The following is a 15,462-nucleotide window of genomic DNA, read 5'->3' as shown; positions in this document are numbered from 1 at the left end:
GAGAAACTCAGCAAAACAAACCAAAAATATTGCTAATGGGCCGATACGCGTGGCCCATTTGCTGAATCTTAATACCCACCTTAACGTCACAGCACTGCTTAAAGCCTTAAACCCTAACATCACTTTCTTCAGTTCGTGTAACAATGGATATAGAAGGAGGAGAAAGGCAGACCAAACACGAGGTCGCTCCTGCATTGATATCCGTTCATCCATTTCAGAAGTCTGTCGCTATCACTGTCGGGTCGGCTCTTCGTGTATTCGATCTTATGTAAGCTCATTGATTCATTCAAATTTTAAGCTGATTCCTGTGAACTCAAATCACCAATATATAATCTTTAAATTAAAAGGATTAAACTTTGAATATAGCAATGCTTTTAATTACCTCACTAAATGTTTTTTTTTGTCCAGAGAGAATCGTCCAGTTAGTTTGGTGGATGAATCTGATGGACCTTCTCACAAGGATTCCATTAGAGCTATTCGATATGGTTCAAGTGGGAAGCTTTTTGCATCTGCAGGCGATGACAAGCTCGTTAAGATTTGGTCTGCTGATTCTTGGCACTGTCTTAACACCATGTAAGTGTAGTAACAACTCCAAGAACTTTGCTTCTATGTTTCTCTAAAACCCAACTTAAATTGCATTAATCTAATATAATTATTAATGATGACAGATCTTCTGAAAAGAGAGTTACCGCAGTTGCTATAAGCAGCGATGATTCATATGTTTGCTATGCGGACAAGTTTGGTGTTGTGTGGGTGGTCGACCTGGATGGGATCAATGAGGGTAAAGTTTTGCCTAGCAAGAAGGGTGTGCAGCTGCTTTGCCATTATTGTAGTATTATTACTAGCTTGGTAAGATCAAGTCGAGGGTCTTGTTCTTGTAAGAAGCTCAAGTTTTTACTTTACTTTGTCACTCATTCTGATCTGTTCTTGTTCATAGGAGTTTTCCCCAGATGGTCGATATATTCTTAGTTCAGATCGAGACTTTAAGATCAGGGTAAGCTAGTCTAGTCCACTAATTACAGTGTCATGCCTTTATTTTCTGTTCGGATTATTGCTCTTATTGTGAGTGATTATGTTTGTTTGACATCACAGGTGACTGTTTTTCCTAAGAAGTCTCTGCAAGGGGCTCATGAAATACAGAGCTTTTGTCTTGGACATACCGAGTAAGTGAGAATTTAAAGCAACAACATGTAATCTATTGGTTTCTTGGAGCCTCACCGAGATTGTAATCAAATACTGAATAAGTAACACCTGATGTATTATCATTGTCTCTTAAACTCTTGATAGGTTCGTCACCTGCATAACCTTTGTTCAGAATCCAGAGTTTGCTCAAGGATACCTCATGTCTGGAAGTGGAGATTCCAGTGTAAGTGGTCTTGAAGTCTCTTTTAATGTATAGTTTAGACTCCTTGCTGCTGATGTTGGAATTTTATAGGTTCGATTGTGGGACATTACAACTGGGTCTCTTCTTGACACATGTGACGTTAGTCCAACGGTAAACATTTCATTCCTGCATTTTTCTCTTAGTTTGGCATTTCGAACTCTTGGTTATGACTTATGTAGTTTTGACATTCGTTGGAGAAATCATAGGTTTTGTTTTTTCAATTGATATTTACTTATTGAAGGTAAAACATTTAGAGTCTAATGAAAGTGAGCCAACGCAAGTCACAGTTACCGATATATGCGCACTCCCAAATTCTTCTCTTGCAGCAGTGTCTATTCAAAGGCAAGTCTGTTTTGTTTTAGCATGCATACGGTTCTTTCAAGATATCAAATGTTTGATTACTTCCACTTATGTTAAAACGCAGTTTTCAAGGAATAGTATTGCTACACTGTGATTTATCAGCCCATACTCTCTCCATTACAAAGGTATGATGACACTTGTTAGCAAAACCATGTAAATGAACCACAGTTTTTAACTGTGTAATATATATCTTTTAGGTGATTAAAATCCCTGGAGGTAGTTTCATCCCCACAAGTATCTCCTTTAGCACATCAACAAGGTTACTATGGATGGTATCAGGAGCCTCGAATGGTTCCAACCATCCTGGTTATACAAGGGTTCGTCTCATCTCGCGCATTGAAGCTGAACCATCTTCAGTCCTTGAAGACGAGCAGGTTCCTGGAGGGACAACACTGTTGGAGCATTTGCAAGGTAAAGTTTCGATAGAAGAGAGTGTGATGAGTGCTGCAGCAGAAGCTGTGAGGGCAGCAATGTGCAGCCTTATGGTGAAGAAGCAATACTCTGAAGAGAATAGAGAGTTCAGGAAAAACAACAGAAATGATAAGAAACCCACACAGTGATTACAATTTGCTCAACTTTTTTTCTGGCTTATGATTAATGTTTTGTTTTGTGATTTTTCATCATTGTAACTCTTTTGTTTTGTGATTTTTCATCATTGTAACTCTTTTGTTTGTTGGCGCAACGATATTCAATCGAAAATGCAAATTTAAACGTTGTTCTCACAGTTTTAACAAACCACCCACATGTACTAAAGAAGATACTCTATAAGATAGCAACAACAGAGTTCTGACGTTTCGTAAATTATCTGAGAATGGTTTAAAACAACAAAGCACAGTAAAGATGTAACACTAGCTGTCGTTCTGAGAAGGCATGAGGCGGAGTCTCTCTTCCGAGACTTGTGCGCGATCACCACCAAAATGCCTCTCCTCAGCGAGCAACGACTGTAAATCACTTCCGTTGGCTAAGCTGTTGAACTCAACGGCTTTAGAAGGCATAGTTGGGTAACGTCTTTGGCAGAATGTCATCAATCTTTTAACTGACTGGAGATACTTGCGAGTGGTCTCGTCGTTCATGATGTGAGCAACACTGTTGGTGTGAATCTTCTCTCGCGCGGAACGTTCGTGGATACCAACCATAGTCACACCGATGGGCCATGGTGCATTTCCTATGGCTAGTTTGATGTAGTGATCCATTGCAGCTAGGTAGTCTCGCTTTATGCAGTGTTTAACCATCACCATTAAAGCTTGACGAATATCAGATGGCAAACCCTGCAATTTGTAAGCCATCACAGCAACTTTTAAGTACATAAGAGCTCACAAAACTTCAATGCAAAGAGTAAATCTACCCTAATAAGACAGGTATGCACCTAGAGTTAACTAAATGCAGATAACAGAGGCTTCAATGACAAATATTTCAAGGTGCATTCTTATATAATTAGTAAAGAAACAGAGTGCTACTTGCGATTCTACGTCTTAACTGTCTATGTAGCATTGGACTTATTGAAAGCTCGTTTGTGCATTTGTGCTCCTTTTCCAAACTAAGTAAACTAAGTTTGATCAACATAGTTTTGTATGCTTATTCGATTAGAACATAGATAATCTACATACCAATTTGCTACCTTATATAAGTTCACACAACAAGTTTACGAGCGTTCTCATTAACACAATGTTTCAGACCCAAACAGCAAGCAAAAGCAAGAACTTGTAAGAAAAAAGAAAATGATTGTGCTTTATACCTTCTTCCTGCATAAGTTGAAGAGAGGAGTAAGGTACCTAGCACACTGCTTAAAAGTGGCTACATTCTTCTTTCCTTTAGCAGTCCTCCTCTCAGTGTTCTCCACAGCATCAAGCTCCTGTTTCCACTCAATCAACAGCTTCTTGTAGAACACAAGTATCTTATCCTCATCACAAAGATCCTCGAAGTTAGACTTCAAACGCTTCAAATCCTTATCAGCATCAACATCACTAGACTCACCACCACTACTAAGCTCACCATCCCTAGTCTCCCCTCTGTCGCCTTCCTCTCTCCCTCTCTCATCTCTACCTTTCCTCTTCCTATCCCCCATGATACCACTCTTCTGCCTCTTCTTCAGCTCAGAGATGTCACGCAGGAAATCATTCGTCTGCCCGTCGGTCACGTCGCTGTCGACCTCGAACAGCCCTTCCTTCAGCACGTACTTGAGTCGATCGAGGCGCGCCTGATCGTCCTCCCCGAAGAGAGTCACCGGCTGCTTGAGGATTCTCAGTCGTCGAATCACTTCTTGCCTCGGGAGAGTTAGGGTTTCGATGTTCTTCTCGTCGGTTAGGGATTTGGAATCAGCGATGGCAGCTGACTCCGATGCGGAGGATTTGGTAGATGCAGAAGCTGTAGAAGAGCCAGGAGCAGATGAATCGATAGATGATTTTCCACCGTTATCAGCTGCTGCGGCGGCGGCTCTACGCTGGGCCTTGAGCTCATGCTCGCGTCGCTCTTCCTCGCGAAGCTTCTGGAGTTTCTTCTGCTCGATCTCGGATCGCTTGTAGAACTTCTTTCCACCGGATTCCTCGGAGAGACTCTGCCTTTTCTTCAGAATCTCTTGCCTCAGCAGATCCATCGGAAGCTTTCTTCAATCCAATCGAATCGAATCGCCGCCGAGTCCGACGATTGGGTTCTATCGGGAGATTGATTGGTGATGGATGATAATTAAATAGTTTTTACATTCAAATAACAAATTATATATGACGTAATCGTTGTCTTAAGCCCGAATGTAAATGGGCTTAGATCGATTTCTAACTGGCCCATTTAAAAAAGCTACCTGTTAATGGTTTCGTACTTCTTCTTCTTCCAGGGAAGCATGCGAAAGGAAGATGACGACGATTCGTAGATTCAGCTGCAACGACCTTCTCCGGTTTACCTCCGTGAATCTAGACCACCTCACTGAAACAGTTATCAATTATTCTTTCTTCTCTTATTCTTTGTAGTCACTGGTTGATTAGTTTCTTAAATTGGAACAGTTCAATATGTCCTTCTACATGACCTACTTGGCGAGTATTGTCGCAAAGCTTTAAGAATGAAATCACAAGAACTCTCTCTTTATTGCTTAAGAAAACTAGCTCAAAAACTTAAGCTTCTCACAATCACAAAATCACTCTCTTTACTCATATCTCTCTCGACATCTTTATATATAGATGTTTACAATCCTAATCCTATAATTATTCTCATAAGTGAATATATCTCAAACTCATCATTATCTCTTCACTTCATCATTATCTCTTTAGGATCAGGATTGCTTCTCTCTCAAGTTTCTGTCAAGTTTATCCCAACATTCTCCTCTCTAAACTTGAAAACTTCTTTCTTCACTTCATGAACTCCAATGAGCTCCCTCATCTCTTTGTACTTGATCCTTGCAAGAGCCTTCGTCAGGATGTCTGCCTTTTGCTCGCTGCCAGGAACATGTTCAACCATGATTAACCCTTTCTCAACACACTCCCTGATGAAATGATATCGTGTGTGTATGTGCTTGCTTCGACCATGAAACACCGGGTTTCTTGTGAGTGCTATGGCTGATTGGTTATCGATGCGAATCACAACTTTCTCTCCTGCAACGCCCATGATCTCTGCCAGCAAGTCCTGAAGCCAAATTGCCTGTCTCGCAGCTTTAGTCCCCGCCATGAACTCGGCTTCGCAGGAAGAAAGAGCCACAGTCTCTTGTTTCTGAGAACACCAAGTGATGGGGCTCTTCCCCAGATAAACGATGTGTCCTGTTGTACTCCTTCCGTCGTCAGGGTCCACGTTATAGCTACTGTCGCTGTAGCCTATGAGCTTGCTGGCGTGAGACTCAGAGCGTTCGAACGTTAAGCCGTAGGACATGCTCCCACGTAAGTATCTGAGGCATTGTTTCAACGCCACTCCATGAGACTCTCTAGGACTTTGCATGTACCTGCTCAAAACACCAACACAATAAGCCAAGTCAGGTCTCGTGTGGAGTAGGTATCTGAAGCATCCGACTGTCTTTCTGTAACTGGTTGCTTCAATCTCTTTCTCCTTCTCAGATTTCTCTAACTTGAGACCAGCGTCCATAGGAATCTGTACGGGATTACTGTCTTTCATACCAGTCTCCTCGAGGATCTTCAAGGCATATCGGTTTTGGTTCAATGTTATTCCCTTGTCATGTTGACACACTTCAATTCCCAAGTAATAAGACAGTTTTCCCAAATCGCTCATCTCAAATGTATTTGCCATCTCCTTCTTGAAGTCAGTAATTACTCTCATGTTTGTTCCAGTAACGAACAAGTCGTCTACGTATACCGCAACCACAAGAAGATCTCCTTTCACCCTTTTGTGATAGACAGAAGGTTCCTTTAAGCATCTTATAAACTTCAACTCTAACAATATCTTGTTCAGCTTATCATTCCACGCCCTCGGTGCTTGTTTTAAACCATACAAAGCCTTGTTCAATTTGTATACCTTGCCCTCATATCCTTCTATCTCAAAGCCCTCAGGTTGTGTAACATACACGATCTCCTTTAAGTCACCATGTAAAAATGCAGTCTTAACATCTAAATGATGTATTTCCCAACCATGTGAAGCAGCAAGACTGATTAGTAACCGTATTGTCTCTATCCTCGCAACCGGAGCGAAAACCTCGTCGTAGTCAACCCCATATTGCTGAACATAACCCTTGGCGACTAGACGGGCCTTATACTTATTAATGCTTCCGTCGGAGTTCCTTTTCAGTTTGAAAACCCACTTCAACCCTATGGGTTTTACGCCTTGTGGTAGATCAGCGAGGGTCCAGCACTCGAGTTTGGTAATAGACTTTATCTCTTCTTTGCATGCTCGTATCCATTCTTTGCTTCCTTTTGCTTCTTCAAAGCTGTATGGCTCGTTGTTTACACTCATCAACAATATTTCTCCTGCTTCTTCTGCGAACAAAACGTAGTCATCAAGGTATCGAGGCTTTGATGCTTGTCGTTGTGATCTTCTTAGTTGCATTTGCTCTTCTTGTTCCTCTGTTTCATTATCATCACTCTCAGCTTCTTGTTCATCTATCACAACAGTTTCATTATCCGCAGTAGTGTTGACGTTATCTCCTCCTTTGATTCTTTGCTCTGCATCACGAATCCCATGATTGCCAAAACTTCCAATTGTTATCTCAAATTCCCCGACTCTGTTCTTCTCTGCTTCATCTAATCTCCAATTCCATCCCTTTGTCTCATCAAAGACCACATCACGGCTCACCACTATCTTCTTAGTTCCAGCATCAAGTAAGCGGTATGCTTTAGACCCTGGTTCTGTGCCAAGGTGAACCAGCATGCGCGACCTATCATCCAGTTTCTTAAGATGTTTTGAGTCAACTTTTGCGTACCCAATACATCCGAAAACTCTGAGGTGGCTGATATTAGGCTTCTTTCCACGATAGAGCTCATATGGTGTTTGATCATTAAGTGTCCTCGTAGCTATTCTGTTGAGTAGATAGGTGCAGTGTCTGATAGCTTCTCCCCAGAGGAAATTTGGAACAGACATGTGCTTCAGAATACTTCTGGCCATCTCCATCAGGGTGCGGTTACGTCTCTCCACCACCCCGTTCTGCTGAGGAGTGTACGGAGCAGTGAGATGACGTTTAATCCCTGACTCATTACAGAACGTATTGAACTCTGAAGAAACGAATTCACCTCCCCTGTCTGTCCTGAATGTTTGAATCTGCTCCTTTGTCTCCTGCTCCACTATATTTTTGAAGTGTTTGAACTTAGTAAACGCTTCTCCCTTTTCTTTCATCAACAACGTCCACATGTACCTGCTGAAATCGTCTATAAGTACAAACACATATCGGTTTCCTGCACTTGTACTCGGATTGATCGGTCCACATAGGTCACCGTGAATTAACTCCAGTCTCTGAGTAGCCCTGTATGCAGTGGCCTTAGGGAACACATGACGAGCTTGCTTCTCCAGCAAGCATGAGCCACACACCTTCTTTTCAACTTTAATCTTTGGCATTCCTATAACCAGGTCTCGCTGTATCATCGCTTTCATTGTTTCCAGGTTCACATGACCCAACCTAGCATGCCACTTGGTAGATTCAGTCGTTGTCGTGGACAGAAATGACACGTCTTCCTTTACCTTCATACGGACCTTATAAAGTCTGTTTTTCGATCTTACGGCCTTGACAATTAGCTTTCCGTCTTTATCGTGCATTATGAGCTGCTCTCCTTTCATTCTTACGTCACATCCTGCTTCAGTCGCTTGTCCAAGGCTGATTATGTTGCTTTTAAGATCAGGAATAAAATAAACGTCACTCAACCTTCTTGGATCACCGTTTCTGTCTACAAACTCTATTGATCCTTTCCCTTTGATGTCAATCCTTGAGTCATCACCAAATCTGACTTTCCCAGCAACAGAGTCATCAATAGTAGAGAAGTATCTTCGATCTCCACTCATATGGTTACTCGCCCCATTGTCGAGATACCAAATATCATCATCACCTTCTCTTACTTCGTAGTTACTAGGAACAATCTTCTCTTCGTTTAAGTACACTATCTCATGTATCATCAATTCATCTGCCTCCTGAGTTGAAGTATTATCAGTTTCTTGTACCGTCTCTTGCAGCTTAAGTAAGCGGTCTGGACAATCGTATGCAACATGTCCTGTTTTGTCACAGCGAAAACATGTGAGCCTTGATGCGTCTCTTTGTCCATTGAACCGACCACGACCTCGTCCTCTGTTATAAAACCGTCCTCCACGTCCTCTGCCTCTATAATTGTTATTGAAGTCGCGACTCTGTTGCTGTCCTTCTGAGTTTGCGTACATTAGTTTACTCTGGTCCTCTTGATTCTCTTCTTCTTCTTCATGCACACGTTCTTCGTAAGCCTTTAGACGTCCTATGATGTCCTCGAAGCTTGTGGTTTTGAGGTCCAGAACTTGTTCCAGAGAAGCCACAATGTGTATATACTTCTTGCGAGGTAGGCACTTGAGAAACTTTTTGACGAGCTTTGATTCTTCAATTTCCTCTCCTAGTGCTAATGACTTTGATGATAACTCAGACAGCTTCCCAACAAATTCATCTATTGTCTCGGTATCCTTCATCCTCAAGCGATCGAAGTCTGCCATTAAGGTTTGTAGACGCGCCTCCTTAACTCGTTCAGCTCCTACATGCCTAGTCTGAATCGCGTCCCACATCTTCTTGGCCGTTGGCAACTCCCCTACCTGTAATATCAGCGCCTCAGGTATGGATTGAAATATAAGAGCCATAGCCATATTACTCTTCTCATCGTCAGCTACTTCGGTCTCGACAACCTCCCAAACCTTATGCACCTTGAGTAAAAGTTTCATCTTCATGGCCCACACGGTGTAGTTGGTTGTTGTAAGAATAGGACACTTAATTGAGGATGATCCTCCTTCTTTCGGCTTCGCGACCACGAGATCTCCCATGGCTCTGATACCAAATATTGTCGCAAAGCTTTAAGAATGAAATCACAAGAACTCTCTCTTTATTGCTTAAGAAAACTAGCTCAAAAACTTAAGCTTCTCACAATCACAAAATCACTCTCTTTACTCATATCTCTCTCGACATCGTTATATATAGATGTTTACAATCCTAATCCTATAATTATTCTCATAAGTGAATATATCTCAAACTCATCATTATCTCTTCACTTCATCATTATCTCTTTAGGATCAGGATTGCTTCTCTCTCAAGTTTCTGTCAAGTTTATCCCAACAGCGAGATGGCCCGACTATTTTCATGTTGCTGAAGCTCCTGGCAATCGTGTCATGGGCTATAGTAAGTCTATCTTCCTTTTGATGTGAATTTTTTTGAGGCTTCATCTGTTTCTCTCTTGAAAGTACAAAACATCCTGTAATATTGTCCTGAATCTTTGCGATGTTCTGTTATTTTGGTGCCCTGTTACTTGACTGGATATATGTAAAACTTCTTCAGTTGAATTTTTTTTGTATCTCTTTTGCGCAGTCTGTATTCGTTCTAAATGTCAAGTGTCTAATATATTCTAGTATGGTTTCAGTAATGGGTAAAGTAGAAGGGCAGGGTGAATCATGGCATGGTCATGTGACAGCCGTCACTGTCTCTCCAGAATATCGCAGGCAGCAGCTCGCAAAAAAACTGATGAACCTTCTCGAAGATGTCAGTGATAAGATGTAAGTCATTAACTAAAACAAAAGCACCTCCCAGTTCTAGTGTTCTCTTTTATTTAGATTGTTATGATTGAATAGAAGATGAAAACCTTAGTATATTACTGATATATTAGTTTTCAAAGTAGACCACTTATTTTTGTGAAACTCGAGATTTAGATCATTTGAAAGGAAGAGAACTCTTTGAGTTGTTGTTCATTTTAACTCTATGCCTTTTGTTCTGGTTTTCTCAATGACCACTATACTCCTGGTTATGTATTGATCACAGTGATAAGGCCTACTTTGTGGATCTTTTCGTGAGAGCTTCTAACACACCAGCCATCAAGATGTATGAGAAGGTAAACTATTAGTTCTCATGAAATTAATTTCAAGCTCAGATATCTCGTAGTGTTGATGACAGTGTGTAGGAAAGGATAATTTATAACTTTTCATACGAGGGACTTGCACATGTTTTCATGTGTTCTTCATTTTTTGGCAGCTTGGGTACATAATCTATAGACGGGTTCTACGCTATTATTCAGGGGAGGAAGATGGGTTAGGTGAGAAGAGGCTTGTTGTTTCCATCTCTCTAATCTATAATATAGCCTTTGCTTTCTTATTCATTGTCTTTAGGATTTAACTAAAACAATGGGTTTGAATACACAGATATGAGGAAGGCATTATCAAGAGATGTAGAGAAAAAGTCTGTCATTCCTCTTAAGAGACCCATTACTCCTGATGAACTAGAGTATGATTAAGTCTATCAATGTCCAAAAAGACTATGTTACCTTTGTTCTCGTCATGTTTTTGTATTTACATTAAAAAAAAGTTTCCCCACACAAATTTTAATTTAATTTGATTTTTTAATTTAATGGCGGGGTTCGTCGTATAGTTTCCTCTGATGGGCCAAACGGATATTTTAGAGATAAGAAAACTAATCAGAAGCACAGACGAAATCTCTCTCTCTCTCTCTCTCTCTCTCTCTCCATGAGAACTCTCCTCTCTCACCGCCCATGTGTGACGTCACCTTTACTCATCTCCGCTTCATTTCCGCCGTTTCCTCGCCGGTGCATTCGGTTATCATCATTTTCTCCTCCACGTCACAAGCGTCTCTCTTCTCTCTCAATCAGAAACGCTTCGCTTGAATCCGCCGATCAAACTTCTCCCTCTAGGCCGCGGACTCTTTATCCCGGTGGTTACAAGCGTCCCGAGCTCGCTGTTCCCGGTTTACTTCTCCGCCTCGACGCGGATGAGGTTATGAGCGGGAACCGTGACGAGACTCTTGATTTAATCGACCGCGCGTTAGCCAAATCGGTCCAAATCGTCGTGCTCGACGGCGGAGTTAACGCCGGTAAGCTCTACGAGGCAGCTTGTTTGCTGAAGTCACTTGTCAAGGGCCGTGCTTACCTCTTGATCGCCGAACGCGTTGATATCGCCGCCGCTGTTGGTGCGAGTGGTGTCGCTCTCTCCGACGAAGGTATAGCTAATTTCAATTTTAGCTTCCTGCTTGTAGTAACAAATGCTATTTATGTACAGGTCTTCCGGCGATAGTAGCGAGGAACACTTTGATGGGTTCCAATTCTGAGTCGGTGGTTCTCCCTTTGGTGGCTAGGATTGTGAAGGATGTTGAGTCTGCTCTAACTGCCTCTAGCTCTGAGGGTGCTGATTTCCTTATACTTGTTGGATCTCGTGAAGATCAACAATTGGCTGATTCTTTGCTGAAGAGCGTGAAGATACCCATTTTCGTGGCTTGCATAAGCAAAGGAGAAGCTAAGGAAGAGTTGCAGTTACTGAGATCAGGAGCATCTGGTTTCGTTGTTTCTTTGAATGATCTGCGCTCTTCCAGGGATGTTGCTCTTCGCCAGTTTCTTGATGGAGCTTCTTATGTTAACGAAAACGAAACACCATTGGTTGAGGCTAGTGACCTTCAGGAGAAACATGATGCTACTGGTTTCGTAAAATTAGAGGACAAGCAGAAAGAAATAATAGAAATGGAGAAATCAGTGTTGAGGGAGACTATTGAAATTATCCACAAGGCGGCTCCACTGGTGATTTTTATTTACAACATTTGGTAGTCAGTTTTTCTGAAATGGTTAAGAGTCTAGATTTTTTTGCGACCATAACGTGGTTTAATTTGCGTCTTGGACTGTTTTTCAATAAACAGATGGAAGAAGTCTCCCTCCTGGTCGATGCAGCTTCCCGGATTGATGAGCCGTTTTTAATGGTTATAGTGGTAATGCTGCACTCAACTCCGTCAAATTGTGGTTCCAGGGATATGCATTGGTATTAGCTCTTTATTCATGAAAAACATTTGTTAGTTACACTTTTGCCAGCAGTAGATAGATCTTTGCTAGACAATGCACATGCTTCTTAATTGTACTCTCTGATAAAGGACATAGTTTTCTCGCTTTCTTGTGACTTGTTAGTATGCTCTTATCCTAGGCTCCTAGCTATTTAGTGGTTAGAAGTTTAAAAAAATCCAGCATGTTGCTAAACTTTTGATTCATTGCATGGGTTCTCTGAAAGATTTCAACTAGTAGTTTTCTATCTATTTATGTTTCGGGTTTTTAAAGCAGGACAATTTGCTTTTATGATTCAAAGTAGTTAGTGTATGGATACGCATTTTATTGGAATTCATTCATAACTTGATGATACTAGGGGGAATTTAACTCCGGAAAATCAACTGTTATCAATGCACTTCTTGGGAAGAGATACCTCAAAGAGGGTGTAGTCCCCACCACCAATGAAATCACTTTTCTGTGCTACTCTGACTTAGAATCTGAGGAGCAACAACGTTGCCAAAGGCATCCAGACGGCCAATACATCTGCTATCTTCCTGCACCAATACTTAAGGATGTGAGTCATTCAAAAACTTTCCCTGGCAGTCCTGAATTTTGTAATTATTTGGAGAAATTGACTTTGTGTTGTTCTTTTTTCGAGCAGATCAATATCGTTGACACACCTGGAACTAATGTGATCCTTCAAAGGCAACAACGTCTTACAGAAGAATTTGTTCCACGTGCAGATCTGCTTCTTTTCGTTCTTTCTGCTGACCGTCCTTTAACTGAAAGTGAGGTAGATGTTACTGTTTGCCTGGCATGTTAGTTATTGTTGGCTTTACTCAATACGCATCTCCCTAAGTAGTAGCTGGTTAAATATTTACACCATCAAGACTTTGTGTAGTGAAGGGGAAGTTGTCACTAGGTTAACTGCATATATCTATTTAGTACTAATATAAACAATATTAAGGATAATGTTGAACTCTCTACCTCGTCAGTTTCCTGCTGTCATTTCTGTTCTGTAGGCTGATATTCATGTCATTGTGTTTGTCAGGTTGCGTTTCTCCGGTATACCCAGCAGTGGAAAAAGAAATTTGTGTTTATCCTGAATAAATCTGATATCTACCGTGATACTCGTGAGGTTTACCAGAAACAAGATTATGTCCAATTCTTGATAGTTTATCTAGTCTTGGGTTTTTGTTGACTACGTTTTATTTTTTATGATGCAGCTTGAGGAAGCTATCTCGTTTGTTAAAGAAAATACGCAAAAGTTGCTTAACACAGAAAATGTGATATTGTATCCTGTGTCCGCACGGTCTGCTCTTGAGGCGAAGCTTTCAGCAGCAGCTTTGGCAGGCAGAGATGATCTAGAGGTCTCTGATCCCGATTCTAAGTGGAGAACCCAGAGCTTCAATGAACTTGAGAAATTTCTGTACAGCTTCCTAGATAGCTCAACTGTCACTGGGATGGAGAGAATAAGGCTTAAATTGGAGACACCTATTGCAATTGCAGAGCGTCTCCTTTCTTCTGTTGAATCTCTTGTTCTACAAGATTGCGTAGCTGCTAGGGAAGATTTGGCTTCAGCAGACAAGATTATCAATCGTACTCAAGAATACACACTTACGATGGAATATGAGAGCATATCTTGGAGAAGGCAGGCTCTGTCACTGGTATAAATTCTATTAGCTATATCTTGTTGAATCACGTAGGAGGAAATTGGGTTGTTCTAACTTGGATTTTTCTTGTGTTTATCGTCAAATCATGATTGCAGATTGATAAGGCCAGATTGCAAGTTGTTGATCTAATAGAAGCTACCCTGAGACTTTCTAGTCTTGATCTTGCAATCTCTTACGTGTTTAAAGGGGAAAACTCAGCCTCTGTAGCGGCTACATCCAAAGTTAATGGAGAAATACTCGCTCCAGCACTCTCAAATGCTCAAGTAAGTCTGTTACTCCAAAGATCATATACTCCAACATCTGAGATATAGTTTCTGTTCATGCATAAGTCAAGTCGTGTCCTTCTTGTCTTATTTTGACCTGATGCTGGTGTCTGGCTACTAACTAAGCCTTCATTTTTGAACACTCTACTGGTTGCAGGACCTACTTGGAAAATATGCTGAATGGCTACAATCAAATACTGCCCGGGAAGGGAGTCTATCCTTGAAATCATTTGAAAACAAATGGCCACAATATGTCAATTCAAAAACTCAACTGGGCATAGACACATACGACTTGCTTCGGAAAACTGATAAATTCAGCTTGAAAACCATCCAGAACTTGAGTGCCGGAACCACATCAAAACGGTTGGAACAAGATATTCGAGAAGTGGTGAGTCTCAAATATTAAATTCTTACATGTTCTTAATATACTATAATTCAGTCGAGTGTCTTGATCTCTTATCATTGTTTAATTGTGTTCTATGTTCAGTTAGATTCTTCAACAATCAGTCATGTGATTCTTTTGACATGATTTTGTTTGCTTTTTTTTAGTTCTTTGTGACAGTTGGTGGGCTTGGAGCTGCAGGACTTTCTGCATCACTTCTAACCTCAGTGCTACCCACTACTTTGGAAGATCTTCTTGCTCTTGGCCTTTGCTCTGCTGGAGGGTAACACTTCTCTGAATTTCTTCATTACTCTGCTTTCTTGTATCACGTAGTGTGTTTTTTCTTGCAACCAATGAGATATTATGATGTTTTAGAGACATTATTATTTGTATATAACATAACCTATATGGCAGGTATGTGGCTATAGCAAACTTCCCATATCGCAGGCAAGCTATAATTGGTAAGGTGAATAAAGTGGCTGATGCGTTGGCTCAACAACTCGAAGATGCTATGCAAAAGGATCTTTCGGATGCAACAAATAATCTAGTAAACTTTGTGAATATTGTTGCCAAGCCTTACCGAGAAGAAGCTCAGCTAAGACTTGATCGTCTTTTAGGCATCCAGAAGGAACTATCAGATATTAGGAGTAAATTACAGTTGCTACAAGTTGAAATTGATAACCTTCATGTATTAAGATGAGGCTTTACTTGCCCCAACATAATGTCATTTACATTGTTCACTGGGGACAAGTGTATGTGTTGTCATACATAATGAATAAGACGTACCAGTTTCGACGAGTGAAATGGAGTCAGTTATATTGAATACGAATTCAGTAGATGGGCATGACACTCTGGTATTATACTATTATTATGTTTTGTACTTTTCAGATTGTAGTGGATGGATGAACTGGAAGCTACTCTTTGACCTGCACATGTACCTCACATTACAGGTTAGTATATTGGTTGACACATTTTTTCTATTGGGATTTTAATATTCTTCTGGAGTACATGAATA

General features: G+C 41.0%; 4 protein-coding genes across 7 annotated transcripts; 3 read left to right on the top strand and 1 right to left on the bottom strand.

Annotated features, from left to right (window-relative positions):
- Window positions 1–92: 92 nt before the first annotated feature.
- Window positions 93–2,459, top strand: LOC103836631 (tRNA (guanine-N(7)-)-methyltransferase non-catalytic subunit wdr4). The gene is made up of 10 exons (XM_009112920.2): window positions 93–268; window positions 409–573; window positions 669–849; window positions 938–994; window positions 1,093–1,163; window positions 1,288–1,366; window positions 1,436–1,495; window positions 1,626–1,726; window positions 1,809–1,869; window positions 1,942–2,459. Exons 1-10 carry the CDS (start codon window positions 144–146, stop codon window positions 2,302–2,304), a joined length of 1,263 nt encoding a protein of 420 aa, XP_009111168.1. The 5' UTR covers window positions 93–143; the 3' UTR covers window positions 2,305–2,459.
- LOC103836632 (pre-mRNA-splicing factor 18) lies at window positions 2,432–4,435 on the bottom strand. Its single transcript, XM_009112921.3, has 2 exons — window positions 3,480–4,435; window positions 2,432–3,012 (listed from the first exon to the last, which is right to left on the bottom strand). The coding sequence occupies exons 1-2, from the start codon at window positions 4,335–4,337 to the stop codon at window positions 2,593–2,595; spliced, it is 1,278 nt and encodes a 425-aa protein (XP_009111169.2). The 5' UTR covers window positions 4,338–4,435; the 3' UTR covers window positions 2,432–2,592.
- An 84-nt stretch (window positions 4,436–4,519) lies between these two features.
- On the top strand, window positions 4,520–10,706 carry LOC103836630 (N-terminal acetyltransferase B complex catalytic subunit NAA20). 4 transcript variants are annotated; one of them, XM_033277748.1, is made up of 8 exons: window positions 4,547–4,668; window positions 4,738–4,767; window positions 9,443–9,503; window positions 9,742–9,785; window positions 9,825–9,874; window positions 10,137–10,206; window positions 10,347–10,407; window positions 10,514–10,706. In XM_033277748.1, exons 1-8 carry the CDS (start codon window positions 4,591–4,593, stop codon window positions 10,603–10,605), a joined length of 486 nt encoding a protein of 161 aa, XP_033133639.1. In that variant the 5' UTR covers window positions 4,547–4,590; the 3' UTR covers window positions 10,606–10,706. The 4 variants fall into 4 exon arrangements, with proteins under 4 accessions (XP_033133640.1, XP_033133639.1, XP_009111167.1 ...); XM_033277749.1 differs by having other exon boundaries at window positions 4,520–4,631; window positions 9,742–9,874; XM_009112919.3 differs by having other exon boundaries at window positions 9,742–9,874.
- Window positions 10,707–10,746: 40 nt separating this feature from the next.
- On the top strand, window positions 10,747–15,245 carry LOC103836629 (probable transmembrane GTPase FZO-like, chloroplastic). The gene is made up of 11 exons (XM_009112917.3): window positions 10,747–11,324; window positions 11,384–11,895; window positions 12,012–12,080; window positions 12,506–12,703; window positions 12,791–12,922; window positions 13,181–13,267; window positions 13,356–13,796; window positions 13,898–14,065; window positions 14,223–14,453; window positions 14,615–14,730; window positions 14,862–15,245. Exons 1-11 carry the CDS (start codon window positions 10,835–10,837, stop codon window positions 15,145–15,147), a joined length of 2,730 nt encoding a protein of 909 aa, XP_009111165.1. The 5' UTR covers window positions 10,747–10,834; the 3' UTR covers window positions 15,148–15,245.
- The last annotated feature ends 217 nt before the right edge of the window (window positions 15,246–15,462 follow it).

This window comes from Brassica rapa, chromosome A08 (assembly GCF_000309985.2).
Source record: "Brassica rapa cultivar Chiifu-401-42 chromosome A08, CAAS_Brap_v3.01, whole genome shotgun sequence".
Taxonomy (NCBI): Eukaryota; Viridiplantae; Streptophyta; class Magnoliopsida; order Brassicales; family Brassicaceae; genus Brassica; species Brassica rapa.
The sequence above is the reverse complement of the archived record's forward strand: the minus strand, read 5'-3'. Positions and strand labels throughout refer to the sequence as shown.